This window comes from Oncorhynchus mykiss, chromosome 22, assembly GCF_057628025.1.
Source record: "Oncorhynchus mykiss isolate SJ-2025 chromosome 22, ASM5762802v1, whole genome shotgun sequence".
NCBI lineage: Eukaryota > Metazoa > Chordata > Actinopteri > Salmoniformes > Salmonidae > Oncorhynchus > Oncorhynchus mykiss.
The window spans coordinates 51652077-51672747 of record NC_143043.1 but is presented as its reverse complement, the minus strand read 5'-3'; the positions used below and the strand labels follow the sequence as shown (position 1 = coordinate 51672747).

General features: G+C 42.3%; 1 protein-coding gene across 2 annotated transcripts; it reads right to left on the bottom strand.

The window, feature by feature from the left end:
- Positions 1 to 517: 517 nt before the first annotated feature.
- Positions 518 to 8785, bottom strand: gatd3 (glutamine amidotransferase class 1 domain containing 3). 2 transcript variants are annotated; one of them, XR_016490698.1, is made up of 6 exons: positions 8525 to 8785; positions 5200 to 5252; positions 4589 to 4822; positions 4321 to 4413; positions 1495 to 2460; positions 518 to 1363 (listed from the first exon to the last, which is right to left on the bottom strand). XR_016490698.1 is itself a non-coding variant. In XM_090216324.1 (6 exons), exons 1-6 carry the CDS (start codon positions 8636 to 8638, stop codon positions 1184 to 1186), a joined length of 780 nt encoding a protein of 259 aa, XP_090072450.1. In that variant the 5' UTR covers positions 8639 to 8785; the 3' UTR covers positions 518 to 1183. The 2 variants fall into 2 exon arrangements, 1 of the variants encoding a protein (XP_090072450.1); XM_090216324.1 differs by having other exon boundaries at positions 518 to 1313; positions 2305 to 2460.
- Positions 8786 to 20671: the final 11886 nt, after the last annotated feature.

The window sequence follows — 20671 nt, the reverse complement described above, 5'->3', positions numbered from 1 at the left end:
TAAAAGTCCCCAAAGCACACACATCCCTGGGTCACTCGTCTTTTCAGTTCGCTGCAGTTAGCGACTGGAACGAGCTGCAACAAACACTCAAACTGGACAGTTTTATCTCCATCTCTTCATTCAAAGAATCAATCATTGACTCTTACTGACAGTTGTGGCTGCTTTGTGTGATGTATTGTTGTCTCTTGAATTTTGTGCTGTTGTCTGTGCCCAATGTTTGTACCATGTTTTGTGCTGCTACCATGTTGTGTTGCTACCATGTTGTGTTGCTACCATGCTGTATTTTCATGAGTTGCTGCCTTGCTATGTTGTTTTCTTAGGTCTCTCTTTATGTAGTGTTGTCTCTCTTGTCGTGATGTGTGTTTTGTCCTATATTTAGATTTTTTTTTTTTTTTTGTCCCAGCCCCCATCACCGCAGGAGGCCTCTAGGTAGGCCGTCATGAGAACTAAGAATGTGTTCTTAACTGACTTGCCTAGTTAAATAAAGGTTAAATAAATAAAACATGAGTACACTGACGACATCTCTTTATTCAACAGACATGAGTTCAATGACAATATATATGACTCCAGGTAAGTAAAGCCATTCTCTAAACACTGCCTTTCCTTAGCGCAAGTTGTCTCAAGTCTGAATGAAATGCTTAAAAAATTATTATTTTTAAATCTGATTTCAGCATTTGAGATATTTATAGCTTATTCGCCTAGAAACACAGATGATTTTAAAGTTAATAAATTCGTACACCTGCTCTGAATCTTTGAATGAGACAAGAACCTCAACATGTTTGCATTTAAAACCGAGTGACCAATGACATGTTAGCGCCCTCTGCTGGACAATACAGGAACTAGTAGTGCTTCTCTAAATTACAACTCTAGAATTCCATTCCATTCCTATAAACAGGGAAATTAACCTGTATCTAGTTAGCAGAATAAAGTAGTTTATTATTATAATAAATTAATATTCTCTAGATTTTCAGCAAAAACATACAAAAATAATTACTTCTATTGAATACTGGCACATATAATAAAATCTAAATCTTAAGCTTTTGACGAATACTTTGTTGAGAGCTGTAAAACCACATAACGAGCACACTCCTTCGATATAGTTTACTGGTGAAGTGGATTTGTGTTGGACAACATTGCTATTTGGTACGATATTTAATTATAAACTATTGTGGGTTCTGCTCTTTCACTTTCCACTGAGTTTGAGGACGTTGGTTACCATGGCGCCGATGCCGTCGAAGATCAGGTGCACCTGGGTCTCACACATGAAGGCTGGTGATGTCACCACCTTGTTCTTCTGGTCTACGTGGGCCTCGTGATGACACTCAGGGTCAAGGGTCACACACAGAGACAGGGATTACAGAGGCTAATCAAAAGCACACATCAAAACAGCTTAAATTACATATTCACTTTCAGCTGAGTGCAGTAACTTTGTAACAAACTTTTCACATTGCCTTTGACAAATGTTGTAATATATGTAGTATTTAACATACTTACAATTGGAGCAGCAGGTAGCCTAGTGGTTAGAGCATTGGGCCAGTAACCGAAAGGTTTCTGGATCGAATCCCCGAGCTGTCGTTCTGCCCCGAGCTGTTGTTAACCCACTGTTCCCCAGTAGGCTGTCAAGATTTCGTTCTTAACTGACTTTCTTAGTTAAATAAAACATTTATAACATATGGGAGTTTAACCCACTTATTGCAAGCGCCATGATCTATCAAATGACCTTAAAATGTGTTGAATTGCTGATGTCAACAGTAAGATAACAGTTAGATAACAAACACAATTGCATTTTATCGATGGCAATTTGAATGCATAGATATACCGTGACAAGATCCTGCGGCCCATTGTCGTGCCATTCATCCGCCACCACGGCCCCATGTCTCAACGCACTGGACACAATTCCTGGAAGCTGAAAATGTCCCAGTTCTTCCATAGCCTGCAGACTCACCAGACATGTCACCTATTGAGCATGTTTGGGATGCTCCGGATTGACGTGTACGACAGCGTGTTCAAGTAGCCGCCAATATCAAGCAACTTTGCACAGCCATCGAAGAGGAGCGGGACAACATTCCACAGGCCCCAATCAACATCCTGATCAACTCTATGTGAAGGAGATGTGTTGTGCTGCATGAGGCAAACGGTGGGTCACACCAGATACTGACTGGTCTTCTGATCCACTCCTCTACCTTTTGTGTAAGGTATCTGTGACCAACAGAAGCATATCTGTATTCCCAGTCATGTAAAATCCATGCATGTTGCGTCTATATTTGTGTTCAGTATTTATAATCCAGCATGTGAAAGGATATGGTGACCTCCTTGACGATGTGCTTGGCTCCCAGAGCCTTTATAGCCCCAGCAGTGCCAGCATAGGGCCACTTGCCCCCCTTCTCCTCCTCGTGCCCCACCGTCACCTCTACCCCAGGAAGCAGCTTGGCAGCCAACACAGGAGAGATACAGCACAACCTAGGTTAAATATAGCCAGGTTAGGACAATGCACTAATTCCATGTGACCAGCTTAGTTTAGAGGTTGGCCCCTCTGATGTCACATAGGTGGATACATTAATATGTTTTAATTTATAAATTATTTTTACAAAAACTCTCACTTTACCTAACATCATTACTAACCTTTAGGCATATGAGCTACTATATGCAGATTGAAAACTAAAAAAAATATGCTTTTTCGTCATTTGGTGGTTAAGGTTAGAGGTGTGGTTAAGGCTAGCAGTGTGGTTAAGGCTAGCAGTGTGGTTAAGGCTAGCAGTGTGGTTAAGGCTAGCAGGGTGGTTAAGGCTAGCAGTGTGGTTAAGGCTAGCAGTGTGGTTAAGGCTAGCAGGGTGGTTAAGGCTAGCAGGGTGGTTAAGGCTAGCAGGGTGGTTAAGGCTAGCAGTGTGGTTAAGGTTAGCAGTGTGGTTAAGGCTAGCAGTGTGGTTAAGGCTAGCAGTGTGGTTAAGGCTAGCAGTGTGGTTAAGGCTAGCAGGGTGGTTAAGGCTAGCAGGGTGGTTAAGGCTAGCAGTGTGGTTAAGGCTAGCAGTGTGGTTAAGGCTAGCAGGGTGGTTAAGGCTAGCAGTGTGGTTAAGGCTAGCAGTGTGGTTAAGGTTAGAGGTGTGGTTAAGGCTAGCAGGGTGGTTAAGGCTAGCGGGGTGGTTAAGGCTAGCAGGGTGGTTAAGGCTAGCAGGGTGGTTAAGGCTAGCAGGGTGGTTAAGGCTAGCAGGGTGGTTAAGGCTAGCAGGGTGGTTAAGGCTAGCAGGGTGGTTAAGGCTAGCAGGGTGGTTAAGGCTAGCAGGGTGGTTAAGGTCAGGTTTAAAATTGTATTGTATGATTGTATGACTTTGTGGCAGTGCTAGCTAATGTCACTATGCAGAGCTCCCTCCGGAACAAGATTCATGACACAAAAAGTTAACCAGGTCTCAGGGATGGGTAACTCATCAGTTAGATAATTCGGCTTTTTGTTTTTTTGCACCCCAATTTCTGGAACAATCTTCAAAATGTTCTTAAAATGTGATGTTCTGGTGTCTCTAGGTCCATTCAGAAAGCTGATTGAGGACCGTATTACTGATGAATGTGATGTTCTGGTGCCTCTAGGTCCATTCAGAAAGCTGATTGAGGACCGTATTACTGATGAATGTGATGTTCTGGTGCCTCTAGGTCCATTCAGAAAGCTGATTGAGGACCGTATTACTGATGAATGTGATGTTCTGGTGCCTCTAGGTCCATTCAGAAAGCTGATTGAGGACCGTAATACTGATGAATGGGTTTTTTAGGACTGTGTTTTTCTATCTGTTTGCATTTTGGATTAATTTTTTGATATGAGTATTTTCTGTAATTTCTGTAATTCAGGACTCATCTGTAAAATAGACCTTGGTCTCAGTATGACTCCCTGATTAAATAAAGGTTACATAAAAACACAATAAATACAATAACTCTTCCTCATTTATACAACCAGTTAGAGATACTAGAATCCTCGTCTTAACCTAGAGCACAAACTGATATTAGATTTCTAAAACACCTTTCATTCCTTTCCGCCATCTATCCTGATGTCGTGAAAGATGTGGTACAGAGGCACCCATCTGACTGCTTTCCAATACTGTTTAAGTTCAAATGAGTGTGAATGGAAGGATACAAGAATATGAAGCCACTTTAAAACTATTGAGATACACCCAAAAGGTATTCATTTACAAGGGGCACTCAATCCCTAGTCGCTCTTGGACAGACTACGTAAATATAAATCAAGCATCTGACCAGATTACACAATATTTTTTTGGTCTGGGTTAACCGAGCTCAATCCCCAACAAGCACAGTTTTACACACGACGACAGCACTGACCCGATAGGTTTGCCTGCCTTGTGAAAGTCCTTCAGGACACGCTCCACATCTGCGTTGATCTTGCAGTCTGGACCGTCCACGGCAAACGTCGACCTGCCACACAAGACAAGCAAAACAGATCCGTCTGAGGGGTACAGAGACAGAAACATTGAGATGCCCTTGCAGAAGCTCAAAGTGTTTGTCCCACAGGTATACTTAACATGAATGATATGAATTAACGGTTGTTGTTTTTTTTAACAATGTGGTATGACAACGCTGTTCCACCTACAGGTTTTTTGCAGCCCCAAAGCCCCCTGGGAAGATGATGGCGTCATGGTCGCCAACGCTGAGTTTGGCGAGATCTGTGACGTTGCCCCTAGCGATGCGTGCGGACTCTGATAAGACGTTCCTGGACTCGTTCTCAACTGGCACTCCCTTCCCGTGGTCGATGACATGCATCTGGGACACGTCAGGGGCGTACATCTGCACCTCGGCCCCGCCCCTGCTCAGGTGCACCAGGATCCTGTTTCACACACACACACACACACATCAGTGAGAGTGATGTAGCACCTCTTGTTCACCGTGTGAATCAGGCTAGACGCCACCTCCTGCTGGCCCACTTCTCACAGGCGACTGGTGCATAGAGTGGCGCACAGTTGGCCCAGCGTCGTCCGGTGTAGGCCGTCATTGTAAATAGGAAAATGTTCTTAACTGACTTGCCTAGTTAAATAAAAGGTTAAATTAAAATATTATAATAATTTTTAAGATGTAAAACTGTATGTTTTAGCCATCTTGTCAAGCATGTAAATAGCATGTTGTATAGTGTAAGACAGTGTAAGCAAGTTAATAGCATGTTGTATAGTGTAAGACAGGCTTGGAATAGAATGGAAATAGACTCACGCTGATGCTTCATGGATTTCTGTTCCGTCATACACACCACAGCCAGACAGCACCTGTTAACATGACTCACATTAATATGACACGTTCACTTCGTAAGAAATTATTGATTATCTTATGGGAAATGAATGCAAAACTAGATCAACTCCCAAGAACACAACTAGATCAACTCCCAACAACACAACTAGATCAACTCCCAACAACACAACTAGATCAACTCCCAACAACACAACTAGATCAACTCCCAACAACACAACTAGATCAACTCCCAAGAACACAACTAGATCAACTCCCAACAACACAACTAGATCAACTCCCAAGAAGACAACTAGATCAACTCCCAACAACACAACTAGATCAACTCCCAAGAAGACAACTAGATCAACTCCCAAGAACACAACTAGATCAACTCCCAAGAACACAACCAGATCAACTCCCAACAACACAACTAGATCAACTCCCAACAACACAACTAGATCAACTCCCAAGAACACAACTAGATCAACTCCCAAGAACAAAACCAGATCAACTCCCAACAACACAACTAGATCAACTCCCAAGAACAAAACCAGATCAACTCCCAACAACAAATCTATACTGAACAAAAAAATATAAAACGCAACATGTAAAGTGTCGGTCCCATGTTTCATGAGCTGAAATAAAAAGATCCCAGACATTTTCCATTAAACAGCATGATCATTACACAGGTGCACCTTGTGCTGGGGGACAATAAAAAAAGGCCAATCTAAAACGTGCAGTGTGTCACACAACACAATGCCACAGATGTTTTAAGTTCTGAGGGAGCGTGCATTTGGCATGCTGACTGCAGGAATGTCCGCCAGAGCAAATTGCAAATTCTGAAAAACGCTTACCTGTACCAATGTTTGTCCTGTACAACTGCAGTCCTTCCACTGAAATTCATACTTTTAATAAAAACATTTATCATATACAGGCTGTTAAGTCTCCAGTTGATTAACACAGTGAGGAAAAAGTAGATTTTATTCTAGAAAAGTTTTTATTCAAAGTATGAATCGCAGTTGTAGACGATAAACATAGGCACAGGTAAGCCTAAGCATTTTCAGAATTGACCATTTTTCAAAGCGGCCTATCGATAGCTGCTTGATGATGAGTTGGTTATTTGAATCAGCTGTGCAGTGCTAGGGCAGAAACCTAAATGTGCCTCTCGGGGTGCAGAGGACCGACTCTGCACAAGCTTGCAAAAAAAATAAAAAATGGAGTAGTCCGCCTGAAGCGGACTACTGTCTGTCGACTGACTGTAGGCTTGGTTCTTATGCAGGGGCGAATAAACATTATAAAAAGTACATTCATGTAGTGTCTAATTTAACAGAATTTCCAAACGTGGGTCTGCAGTTCGTCAGCATGGTCAGTTCCGCTCTGCTTACCTCATGTCAAAATAAAAGTCCCCCCCACAAGTTCTTGCTTTTTTGTGTGCAGGCATGGCACACTTGAAGGACTTTTATTTTGATATGAGGTAAGCTGAGAGGAAGTTTGGAAAGTTGGTTTATGTTCTCTTAGATGTTTGTTTTTTTGTAAAATGTTCCCTCTGCATAAGGACCAACCCTACAGACAATCAGCAGGGCGGACATCCCGAGGGGTTCGTGCTGATTGTACGGAGATTGTGACAGCCGGTTAAAATGGCATCCCTTGACAAGACAAGAACAAGAAGTATGTCAGAAGTGCAGTATTATCATAAGTAGATAGTGATACTTGGAATACGGAGGAGGAATGGAGGGGAAAAGAGAGGCAGAGGTTAGAGGGAGCGGGAGGCTAATACATTTGTGGTTTCAGGGTGGGTGAAAACAAGAGTTGGGTGCTGTGGAATCGGTGAGGGTAACTCAGAAGTGGTCTTGTGATAATTGTTTGTGTTTCTGCTGGTCAGAGGGAGCAGGTGTTAAACTAATGGGGGGGAGATGTGAATTGTTTTGCTCTCAAGAAAAGGGTGCCATTGAAAGGAGCTGACCAACTGAAGGGAAAGATTCCCGGTGTTTATGATGCGACGCAGACAGGGTGGCGTATGTGGTAAAACAGAAGAGTCCTTGTCTGTTGTTTTGGTGTTCAGTCTTTCCCCGACAAAGTTCTATTTCTGTCTAGTCCTGCCTCTCCCATCTCCTCATTGGTTTATAGAAGCAGGTACCCACTGTGCCATCCCCTCATTGGTTATACCCATGTGGGTGATTGAAAGACGAACTGTTTAGCCGGTCATCGTGGTAATACTATGAAAGTGTAGATGCCAATCACCATATAAGTTCAAAGATGAAAAATCGTGGAAGGAGGAGAGATGACTACAAACGATTCGGTTGGCCGTTTTATGTGTGGATTAATTGTCGGAGTAGAGGACCTTGTGCATTTCAGGTAAAATAACAACTCAATGTTTATATCTCAGGACAAATTAGCTAGCGAGTACAAGCTAACTAGCTAAATTGCCATGCATGTTTAATGCTTTTTGACCTGTCCACAAATGAATGTAATTGGTTCAGAGTTTGTTTTGATATTTTTACCTGCATGTCGTGATAGCGTTTGGTGTGGGGGGACAAATAATTGTTTGCACAATGGCGCGCGCAGCCGCTCGTTGACGTGCACGAGCAATAATTGAATAACGTGAATTTCTAAATGTATTTTGCGACGCTCGCGCACGCAACGTGTCCGGTCTGGTCAGCATGTTAGATTAGATTTTAGGCATTTATAGTAACGGTTATCAACTGTACTGCAGGGATGAATCAGTTAGAGGTAATGAACATAGAGGTTGTGGTGGCAGCTGCAGAGAGGTATTTGCGTGTGTGAGACGTCAGAAGAGTTACAGGGTGTGTTAAGTGGTGGTGTCCCATCCTTTCAGGCTGTTGGCATGAAGTAGGACTATATATATATCTATATTTAAATAGTGGAGTATGGTATTTATTTTAATTTAGTTTAATTATGCAAAGCATACGAGTTATACCCCAGTCTAGTAGGTGGCAGTTAACGCAACATTTATTGGATGACAACTGCCGTTAAACCACATCGAAGAAGAAGAATCGGCAGGGTGACTTGAAATGACATTGTATTTAATTTCTGGCTTTGCAAGTTAATTCCTAGCAACCTTAGTGTGTAAATACTAGCGTTGCTAAAAAAAAAACTGCAAGCGACTGATTGACTCAATGTTGCGTCCATTTATCAATACTCAACAACACCGCAATATAAGAGAGTGGAGTTGAGCGATTACTCAGCTAGGGATTTCCGATACTACCTGCAACTGGTCAGAACTGACTTGGCACACATTAATCATGTAGCCCACTACTCGACACACTATATCTGATCCAGGTTTACTTACAACTGCAACTTTTGCACCGCTCCATCTGGTACTGGTGTGAAGCCCCGAGTTTACCAACTGTGATTTCCCTGGGAATGGAACCGATTTAAACGCTAGTGATCTTAAAGCAAACATTGTTGACTACAGAGTTGTACATAAACCAGACAGGGACCCCTTTTGACAAACGCGCACAAGATGCCGGACAGTGGAATCAGCGTCTCGACAGCGATAATAAAATAGTACTTCCGGGTAACGGAATTTCGGAAACGGACAAAATAACAGTCCCTCACGTAAATTAGAAAAGTGTCATTAACCTGTATTTATTAATGATGTACGAAAAAAGATTTAACATTAAAATGTCTAAACATTAACAATGACTCATTTGTTCATATTTAACTGAAATTTGCATTAATTTGGGATTTTAAAACACGTTCCGACGTCAAATAAATGCCCCCAAATCACTATATATGCATTACATATTGGCCCATAGAGAAATAATGATTCTGTAAAAGTGGGGGAGGGGAGTACTCAGTATGGTCTGTAGAATATATATATATATATATATATAAAACACTTTTTTGGTTACTACATGTTACTACAATTATAGCCTCTGTGACACCATTGAGGTAATCTCCATTTTGAAGTAGTCAATTTTCTTCTTACCGATTGGCTGATTTCTCTTGATGACCCGGTTGGACATGACTGCAACAGGGTCACCAAGAGGGATCAGCCAATTAAGTTGGAAGTCCCACCCAGTTGGCTTCATTAAAGTGGTGGAAGCCCTCAATGGCGATGCCAATGCTAAGGCCTCTAGAGGCCTCTAGCATTCGCCATGGTTTTATTGTAAAACTTTTATTTTGAAGGCAGAATCCCGAAACCGGAAGTCTTAATGTGGATAGCATCCAGCTAGTGTTGCTGTCATGACGCTAGTGAGAGTGGTCAGCAAATGTGACACCTGGCATGGCATGTTTCAGCAAGGTCATGCAGTGAAATACTTATTTGACAGAATTATTTTAGCTATCATGTCATGAAAATACAACAATAGGTTTTGTGTCTGTGTCAGCGTGACCTTTTATTAGTAACCTGAAGGTAAAAAATATATTTTGTTTCACATAAGTGTACCTGGAAGATATTTAAAATAGTTTATTGGCGATAATTACTGTAATGTTTTAAAAATTTATTCGATTAGGTATCGTATCAGGTCCGCTCGACATAAACGAAATATGGCGAAGCATGGCGGCATACTGTATGACCGCCGTTTTGCAAGCTCTCTGCTATTTTGTGATACTTTTTTGGCATTTATTTTTACTTGTATTTTCCCCAAATGTATCCGCTATAACTTCTTATAAACGTCCAAAACTTTTTAACATCAGATCCATCAATGCATTTTTCACCTGTCCTGTATTGCCTTATGGTCAGATGAATTCTACCTCCCCACGGGAGTTTTAAGCTGTTATCATGAACGTAGTAGACATTCCACTTAAGGACAAGCAAAATAACAAGCTGGCACTTAACAAACTGTACGAGGCTATAAACAAGCTTGAAAACTCGCAAGAAAAAAACTCTGCTTTTCTTTTCTAGTTGCCGGTGTAACAGTATAACTTTAGTCCGTCCCCTCGCCCATACCCGGGCTCGAACCAGGGACCCTCTGCACACATCAACAACTGACACCCACGAAGCATTATTACCCATCGCTCCACGAAAGCCGCGGCCCTTGCAGAGCAAGGGGAACCACTACTTCAAGGTCTCAAAGCGAGTGATGTCACTGATTGAAATGCTACTAGCGTTCACCACCGCTAACTAGCTAGCCGTTTCACATCCGTTACACCAGCACCACCGCTAACTAGCTAGCCGTTTCACATCCGTTACACCAACACCACCACTAACTAGCTAGCCATTTCACATCCGTTACACCAGCAAATGTAATTCCGCGTCATTACAACACTTGATGCCCAATTTACATCAACACGTCTCCAACGCCACTAGGGGTGATAAGGTCCTGATATTCTACCTACAAGCAAACATACAAGGCCCTCCCTCCTCCCCCCATTCGGCCAATCATATCATGACTCTGTACTCCTGCTGACTCTGTCTTCCTGTTTACAAGCAGACACTCAAACAGTAATTCCCATTTACTCGCTCCGTTGAGAAACGGTGATCAGGATCAGAGATTATGCTGCAGGACTGCTGATATGTTCAGAGCTAACCGCCTCCGTCACCAGCCTCATTAGGAAATGCATCGGGGATATTGTCCCCACAGTGGCGGTTTCCTTTCCAGCCATTACAATGATCCTGTCCTCCTATAGCTCCTCTCACCAGCCTCCCTTGGTGGAATCATATTACACAGGCTATGGGCGCATGTGGCAGGGACTACAGTCCATTACTAATTACAAATGAAGACCAGGATCTGCCCTAACGATGCCTCTCTACCAGAAGAACTCAATACATTGAATTGTATTCATTGTTCGACTATAACAACACCGTGCTGCGCGTGAGGGCCCCTACCGACCCAGAGGATCTCGGCTCTCCGAGGCCGACCTGAGTCTTTAATCAGGTCAACACTCGTAAAAGCCTCAGGGCCGGACGGTATTCCATGGCGTGTTCTTAGAGCATGGCAGGCATCAACACTGTCATTTCCAACCTCTCCTTATGCCAGTCTGTAATCCACACATCTCAAGATGACCACCATCAGTCCTGTTCCTAGGAACTCTAAGGCTTCATGCCACAATGACTACCACCCTGTGTCATTCACATCTGTAATCATGAAGTGCTTTGAGAGGCTGGCTTTGGCACACATTAACTCCACCATCCCAGACACCTTAGACCCAAGACAACTACAGGAAATGGTGGGGCGAGCTTGCCCCCCCCCATCCATGTAGACGGGGCTGCAGTAGAACGTGTTGAGAGCTTAAAGTTCCTTGGTGTCCAAATCACTAAGGACTTTAAATGGTCCACACACATGTAACAATGCATTTTCCCCCACGGGAGGCTGAAAAGGTTTGGCATGGGGCCCTCAAATCCCCAAAGTTCTACAGCTGCACCATTAAGAGCATCTTGACTGGCTGCATCACAGCTTGGTATGGCAACAGCACCACCTGAATCGCATGGCACTACAGAGGGTGGTGCAGACATCACTACAGGCTCTACAACTCGTACATCACTGGGACCGAGCTCCCTGCCATCCAGGACCTCTATATCAGGAGGTGTGAAAGGAAGGTCCGGATATTCACACCTTTATAGTAGAATCATACAACCAGAATCTAAAGACGGTGACATATTGTGGAAGCCCTAGGAAGTGCATAAACATCCATATCTAAGCTGGACTTCAAATGGCACTGTTTTCAAAATCGAGGTCTCACTTCCTGTTTGGATTTCTTCTCAGGTTTTTGTCTGCCATATGAGTTCTGTTATACTCACAGACATAATTCAAACCGTTTTAGAAACTGCAGAGTGTTTTCTATCCACCAGTAATAATAACATGTATATATTCCCATCTGGGAAAGAGTAGGAGGCAGTTTACTCTGGGCACGCCTTTCATCCAAAAGTGAAAATGCAGGTTTTAAAGACTCCAACCACTCAAGCCATAGACTGTTCTCTCTGCTTCCGCACGGAAAGTGGTACAGGTGTATCAAGTCTGACACCAACAGGCTCCTGAACAGCGTCTATCCTCAAGCCATAAGACTTGTTGCTAAATAGCAAACAGGATCTGTTGACCCTTGTACTGTATTTGTGTACTGTCTCTATGAATACTCACAGGAGTCTACACCCTGACGCATTCTGACACTCCAATACACACACACACACACACACACACGCACAATCACACACGCACACACACACACACACACACACTAATTCCATTTGCTTGCACACACATTTATACTGACTCTACACACACACACACACACACACACACACACACACACACACACACACACACACACTAATTTCATTTGCTTGCACACACATTTATACTGACTCTACGCACACACACACACTCACATCCTGAAGGCTCGTCACCTTACCCCTAGATATATATACATGTATCTATCTACCTGTACCACTCCAGTATCCCTGTACATTGTAAATATGGTACTGGAACTGAACCTGTACATAGTAACCTGTAGGTGAGTACAGGTCCCACTTTAACCTTTAATGACGTGAGCAATGTTGTGTTCGTGACACATGAAGTCAGCGTGGATGGGGCCCTTCACTCCCATCTCTTCCTTCAGGGGTTTGGTTTACCCCTCCGGGTTGGTGTTGGGCTCCCCAACTTTGTAAACCTCATCATCCTGCACGCAAGGAGAGTTGGTCATGAGTAACTATCAAACTCCTAACTCCTGGTCGCTACAATCTTACCTCTAACAGGTTACTAAATACAAGTACGGCACTGAAATGTATAGCGGCCGTTTTATAGGCTCCTGACTAATCCTGCTGTTTTGTTGTTGAACACCAGAGGGCATCCTTGAGCACATCTACTCCATCTACTTTTTATCATTATTTTATTAAAGGAAAGCACAAAGATGTTGAAGGGCTCCCGAGTGGCACAGCGGTCTAAGACAATGCATCTACAGACTCCCTGGTTCGAATCCAGGCTGTATCACAACCGGCTGTGATTTGGAGTCCCGTAGGGCGGCGCGCAATTGGCCCTGGCGTCGTCTGGGTAGTCATTGTAAATAAGAATTTGTTCTTAACCAACTTGCCTAGTTAAAAAAAAAAAAAAAAAAAAGTTTACATACATGTAGGTTGGAGTCAATAAAACTTGTTTTTTAACCACTCCTCAAATAAAAACAAATACTATATGCTTCGTTCTATTGACATATGGTATATAAATTATCACCTACTATAAGGTTGTTTTATTTATAATATGTGGATTGTAATAAATTGGCACATTTGCAAAGGGGTTGATGCATTTCTGTCAGGGCAAATCAGGCCTGGGATATTGAGTTATGAATGTTCAACTTTAGTCTTTGTGTCAGGTGAACTGTTGTGTCCTCATCTTTTGGTCTGATCATTTCATTCATGCATTTGGGTTATAAATAGAAGTTACAAAGAAATGAAATAATGAAATAATAAATTAAATCCAACATGTTGGCTAAAGCAAATCAGGAATGTAACGGTTTTTAAATCTTGGCTGTACTATAATTGTATTTGTGGTCTGCCAAATGGTCAGAATTTTTTAAAATAATGAATTTCCTTCTCCCATATTTATTATGATCCAAAGCCACAGATGAGTGAGTCACTCAGCTTTATTCTGCAAAATAGCCTATTAAATAGGCCAAGTCTAAATTAATACATTAAATTGGTTAAATAAACTAGTATATTTCATCAAAAAGAACACATTAATTAAATAATGCTACCCTGGGGTGGCAGGGCGTTGGACTAGTAACCGGAAGGTTGCAAGTTCAAACCCCCCGAATTCAATCGTTCTGCCCCTGAACAAGGCAGTTAACCCACTGTTCCTAGGCTGTCATTGAAAATAAGAATTTGTTCTTAACTGACTTGCCTGGTTAAATAAAGGTTAAAATAAATAAAAATAGCTCAGCTCTTGAACATATGGGCAATCTTTTTCCGTCCGTATCCTTGCTGGGCTCTCATTCAGTTTCTTCTTCACATCAGCAAAAAAAGAGCATCACATCAGAAACTCTCTTTATACCGAGAGGCTATCAGTCTTTCCACACTAGTAAATAAAGGCAGTTTGTACTCTTTTTTTTGTCATCTGTTTTTCGAGGGAGAGAAACCAAAAGCGACACCAAAGACTTAATCAGCCTTCTAATTCCCCCTTGTGAGTTAGGCACTACAGACGGTAGTGATGTACTGGGGCCAAGCTCCCTGCCATGCAGGACCTCTACACCAGCCGGTGTCAGAGCAAGGCTCTAAAAACATTGTCAAAGACTCCAGCCATCCAAGTCATAGACTGTTCTCTCCGTGCTACCACACGGCAGGTGGCACAGAGTCTGGAAACGAAACGACTATGAACAACGTCTTACCCCCAAGCTATAATACTGATAAATAGTTAGTCTGGGTAGCTTATTTGCGTTACACTGTTGGCTTAATTATTTTTCCACAAACAAAAGCTACAGCCCTTCATGTCTCCTCTCCTTCACATAGTGTATGAGACTACGGCTGATACTGTAGGTTCTACACCATCGTACAGAATTGCACAGTGTATACTATAGACACAGTAATATTACAGTGTTAGCTTCATTCTCCAGTATTGGACTGAGTTTATGTTAACCCAACCATAGTGACATTACACTGCTGGTTTGTTTTCTTCACGCAGTTGCTGGGTTACGATAGTTGTTGTTACACAATTTTTCAGTACAGACAGTAACTATCCTAGTTTCCCTTGGAAACTCACATCTCAGCTCTATTACACCGTGAGGTGTGTAGCTGGGTTACTAGTTTCCTGTTGCACTTGTAGTTAAGACAGTAACCATCCTAGTTTCCCCTGGAAACTCACATTACAGATATATTATGCTGTTTTTCACACAGTGCGAAGCTGGATTGATGCTCAATGGTTTCTGTTCCATTACTTCACAGTACATACAGTAACCATCCTAGCTAGTTTTCCCCTTGAAACTTACATCTCAGCTCTACTACACTGAGGGTTTCAGTATATAGCTGGGTTTGCTACAATTCTGTTCCATTACTTTACAGTACAGACCATAACTATCCTAGTTTCCCTTAGAAACTCACATAACAGCTAGATTACAATGCTGGTCTTATGCAGTGTGTAGTTGGGGTTGCCATCTTGTTTTGTTACTCTGCAGGGTGTACACTACACATATCTTCTTCCCACAGAGAGAAACAACCATTTAAAGTATGGCTTTTTGAGCTTGAGAAAATGGGCGGGGTCTTAGACTGCGTAGTCATCCCGAGGTGCTTTCCGCTGGCAATGGCAGCTTCTCACAAGCCCAAAGGCCAAACGGAGAGAGGCAAGTGGAGTTCCCATGAGCACTGAGTGCAGTGATGAAAAGGCTATGAACTCCAATTCTGATGCTGGCCATTGCTATAGTTCCGGCTCCTCTAATGTCTCAGGGTTTTCTAGTTTTGACACCGTGGTTGACTGAATGTTTCCTAATGAGTTCAGAGCAAAGGAGTGTCAATCTACATCCTAACCCCCTCATTCTGGCCAAGAGTTCTGGTCCTGGGGCTCAGTTCACAAACACAAACAGACCCTATAACGTGTCTGACGGACATGTCAACCGTCCGTTACAGTTGTCCACATACGCCCCTCTTCCTGTTGCGGGTGAACTAGAGGATTCCTCCAGTGTGTTGTGCCCAGCTAAGGCAATGGACACTTTTCACAGATGCAGACAATACGAAAGCTTTATCAGTTTTTATTTACTATGATGAGAGTTCTCGTCCAGGGTCTATCCGAACGGACTGTCACTTTGTATGGTGGACACTGTTAGTGCAGCTTTTCGGCTGGTCCGCAGGCTTTTGCCTTTTGTTGTGGTGGCACATTCTACTGAAGGAGTAACTGGGAACAGGGAACAGGCCACAACGGACACGAGGACCCTCTTGAACCACATTCGATTTCTGGGCCTCACCACAAATGAGGAGAAGAGTCAACTGACCCCCTCACGTAAGGTGATCTACCTTGGGATGTCCATAGACTAGAGTCTCATGTGGCAACGTCTCCCTCAGATGAGAGTAACAAAATCCTATCTTACTTCAACTGTTTCTGTCTCGGACGAGTCATGGCTTCACTGTTGGTTCCTGGGCCACTCCATCAGCTGGGCCACTCCATCCGCTGGGCCACTCCATCAGCTGGGCCACTCCATCAGCTGGGCCACTCCATAAGCTGGGCCACTCCATCAGGCCATATGGATCACAAAGCATTCACTATATCATCCTGGAATATCCAAGGCCTGAGGTCATCTGCCTTTGGCCTAAAGAACAGGAACCCGGGCTTCACCAAAGAAATCGGCAATACAGACATTGTCATCCTGCAAGAAACCTGGTATAGAGGAGACGGACCCACTGGTTGCCCTCTAGGTTACAGAGAGCTGGTAGTCCCATCCACCTACCAGGTGTGAAACAGGGATGGGACTCAGGGGGTATGCTAATTTGGTATAGAGCAGACCTAACTCACTCCATTTAAATTAATCAAAACAGGAACATTTTACATTTGGCCAGAAATTCAAAAGGAAATTATCTTAACAGAGAAAAATGTCCTCCTGTGTGCTACCTATATCCCCCCACTAGAATCCCCATACTTTGATGAAGACAGCTTCTCCATCCTGGAGGGGGAAATCAATCATTTCCAGGCCCAGGGACATGTACTAGTCTGTGGCGACCTAAATGCCAGAACCGGACAAGAACCTGACACCCTCAGCACACAGGGGGACAAACACCTGCCTGGAGGTGACAGCATTCCCTCCCCCATATGCCCCCCTGGGCACAACTATGACAACATAACAAACAAAAATGGGTCACAACTCCTGCAGCTCTGTCGCACGCTGGGTATGTACATAGTCTATGGTAGGCTTCGAGGGGACTCCTATGGTAGGTACACCTATAGCTCATCTCTTGGCAGTAGTACTGTAGACTACTTTATCACTGACCTCAACCCAGAGGCTATCAGAGCGTTCACAGTCAGCCCACTGACACCCCTATCAGACCACAGCAAAATCACAGTCTACTTGAACAGAGCAATACTCAATCATGAGGCATCAAAGCCAAAGGAACTGAGTAACATTAAGAAATGCTATAGATGGAAGGAATGCAGTTTGGAAACCTACCAAAAAACAATTAGGCAACAACAGATTCCATCCCTTTTAGACAATTTCCCAGGTAAAACGTTTCACTGTAATAGTGAAGGTGTAAACTTGGCAGTAGAACATCTTAAAAGTATATTTGACCTCTCAGCTTCCCTATCAAATCTAAACATCTCAAATAGAAAACTGAAGAAAATGAATAACAAGGACAAATGGTTTGATGAAGAGTCGCAGAATACCTGATAGAATACCTGACAGAATACCTGACAGAATACCTGACAGAATACCTGACAGAATACCTGACCACTGTGACTGACCCAAACTTAAGGAAAGCTTTGACTATGTACAGACTCAGTGAGCATAGCCTTGCTATTGAGAAAGGCCTCCGTAGGCAGACATGGCTCTCAAGAGAAGACAGGCTATGTGCACACTGCCCACAAAATGAGGTGGAAACTGAGCTACACTTCCTAACCTCCTGCCCAATGTATGACCATATTAGAGAGGCATATTTCCCTCAGATTACACAGATCAACAAAGAATTCGAAAGCAAATCCAATTTGGATAAACTCCCATATCTACTGGGTGAAATTCCACAGTGTGCCATCACAGCAGCAAGATATGTGACCTGTTGCCACAAGAAAAGGGCAACCAGTGAAGAACAAACACCATTGTAAATACAACCCATATTTATGCTTATTTATTTTCCCTTGTGTACTTTAACCATTTGTACATTGTTACAACACTATATATATATATATATATATATATATAATATGACATTTGTAATGTCTTTATTGATTTGAAACTTCTGTGAGTGTAATGTTTACTGTTCATTTTTATTGTTTATTTCACTTTTGTATATTATCTACCTCACTTGCTTTGGCAATGTTAACACATGGTTCCCATGCCAATAAAGCCCATTGAATTAGATAGATAGATAGATAGATAGATAGATAGATAGATAGATAGATAGATAGATAGATAGATAGATAGATAGATAGATAGATAGATAGATAGATAGATAGATAGATAGATAGATAGATGGTGGCTATTTGAAGAATTTCAAATATAAAATATATTTTGATTTGTTTGTAACTTTTTTGGTTACTACATGATTCCATATTGTGTTATTTCATAGTTTTGATGTCTTCACTATTAATCTACAATGTAGAATGTGTTGTTTCATAGTTTGGATGTCTTCACTATAATTCTACAATGTAGAAAATTGTAAAAAAAAATATAAAAAAATTAAGAAAAACACTTGAATGACTAGGTGTTCGAAAACCTTTGACAGGCAGTATAATTATGTGGGTGTTGTGTACTGTGTTCATCAGTGACGGCTCCTCTGAGGATTGTTTGTCTAAATCATCCAAAAGTATCTCAAATTGATTAAAGTCACTAATATCAAGTCACCTACAGACTTGATATCATTTGGCCACTTTAATAAATGGAACACTAGTCACTTTAATAATGCCACTTTAAGAATGTTTACATATCTCATGTTACATGTATATACTGTACACTGTATCCTTCACTATCTATTCTTTACTATCTATTGTATCTTAGCTGTTCTGTCACTGCTCATCCATATATTTTCTACTTATATAGTCTCATCCCATCTCATTTACTAGATTGTGTGTATTAGGTTTTGTTGTGGAATTCCTAGATATGACATATTACCTGCTGCACTGTCAGATCTAGGAGCATAAGCATTTCACTACACTCACAATAACATCTGCTAACCATGTCTATGTGACCAAAACAATGTTATTTTATATCACTTAATTTGAACATGATGCGCAAAAAATATGCTAATATCGGTCCCATTGACTTGAATGGGGATTTGTACCACAGACGCTAAAACGTTAGCATGTGGAAAAGTAAAACAAACCATGGGTGGCTGTCATACCATTTCCATAGACAGCTTACAGGGTAACGAAAGAAATGTGTAATTTTGTAATTTGTGTGTACTATCCCTTTAAGAGAGCGAGTAGCATGGTGCACAGTGTACAATAAACGTATTAACGTGTGAGAAAAATGTACATATATCATTGACTAAGCATGACCTGTGCAAGTGATGTTGATGACAACTACAACATCAATTAACATTGTAAAATTCCTTTACTGACAGCATTAAAAATGGTTTAACCCTACTGAGATGGAAGTGATATACGCAGTGAGTATAGACTACACTGAGTGTACAAAACATTAAGAACACCTGCTCTTTCCATGACACAGACTGACCCGGTGAATCCCTTATTGATGGCACTCATTACATTCACTATCAATCGGTGAAGATGAAGGGGAAGAGACAGGTTAAAGAAGGATTTTTAAGCCTTGAGATAATTGAGACATGGATTGTGTATGTGTGCCATTCACAGGGTGAATGGGCAAGACAAAAGATTGAAGTGCCTTTGAACAGGACATGGTAGTAGGTGCCAGGCGCACCGGATTGTGTCAAGAACTGCAAAGCTACTGGGTTTTTCACACTCTACACTTTCCTTTGTCCTCCACCTAAAGGACACTCAGCGATCTTAACACAACTGTGGGAAGCATTGGAGTCAACAAGGGCCAGCATCCCTGTGGAACGCTTTCGACAACTTGTAGAGTCCCACGACCTCGACGAATTGACACTGTTCTGAACGCAAAAGGGAGGGGCGGGTTCAACTCTATCTTAAGAAGGTGTTCCTAATGTTTGGTATAGTCGGTGTGTCCTGCTAGTCACTGTAGAGAAGTGAAGAGATTCAACACAACAGATGGAAACCTTGAGGCAGAGACAGAGATAAGATATCAAACCGTTGAGGTACAGATACAGTAAACATTATGCAGATGAGAAGAGACATGTCGTGACCTGCTCCCACATCTCGGGGTCAAATTCAGCTGTTTTTTTTCTTCTAGTCGAAGCCTTGACTCATTCTTGAAACCTTGACTCACACAGCTAGCTTCGTCTGTGATATGTGTCACGACCGGAGCGAAGCCCATAACAAAAAGGGAGACAATGTGGAGATAAAGAATATCAAAATATATTTATTTAACTGAAGTAAACTAAATACAATTAATAATGGTGTGTGTGTGTGTAGTCAGTAGTGTAAGTGAGTGGTCACGGGTATACATGTGATAATGAGGGGTGTTGAAAGGTGCCAACGCAAACAAACCAAATAGCCACAAAAATGCCACAACCAAAATCTGTCTGTGTCTCCATGGAGAGAGTCTCCCCAATGAATGGGGAAGAGGTGCATTTATCCTGGGACACACCTGAGCCCAGGTGTGTCCCATTTAGCTGACGACCCTCCCGGCCCCGCCCACCTACATCCTATTAAGGAAAACAAGAGCGAAGAGAAAGAATTCGGCAGACAGAGTGGGAGGGTCGTCACATTAGCTTCATGCTTCAGGAAAGCCCAGTAGAAAGAGGCAACAGTCCAGTGGAATGTTGCAATGATCG

Coding starts and splice junctions, on each gene's coding strand:
- gatd3 (XM_090216324.1), bottom strand. CDS start 8,638: ATGTTTGCTTTAAGATCACTAGCGTTTAAATCGGTTCCATTCCCAGGG. Junction 4,823..5,199: donor GAAATCCATGAAGCATCAGC/GTGAGTCTATTT, acceptor TGTGTGAAACAG/GATCCTGGTGCACCTGAGCA. Junction 4,414..4,588: donor TTTGGGGCTGCAAAAAACCT/GTAGGTGGAACA, acceptor CTTGTGTGGCAG/GTCGACGTTTGCCGTGGACG.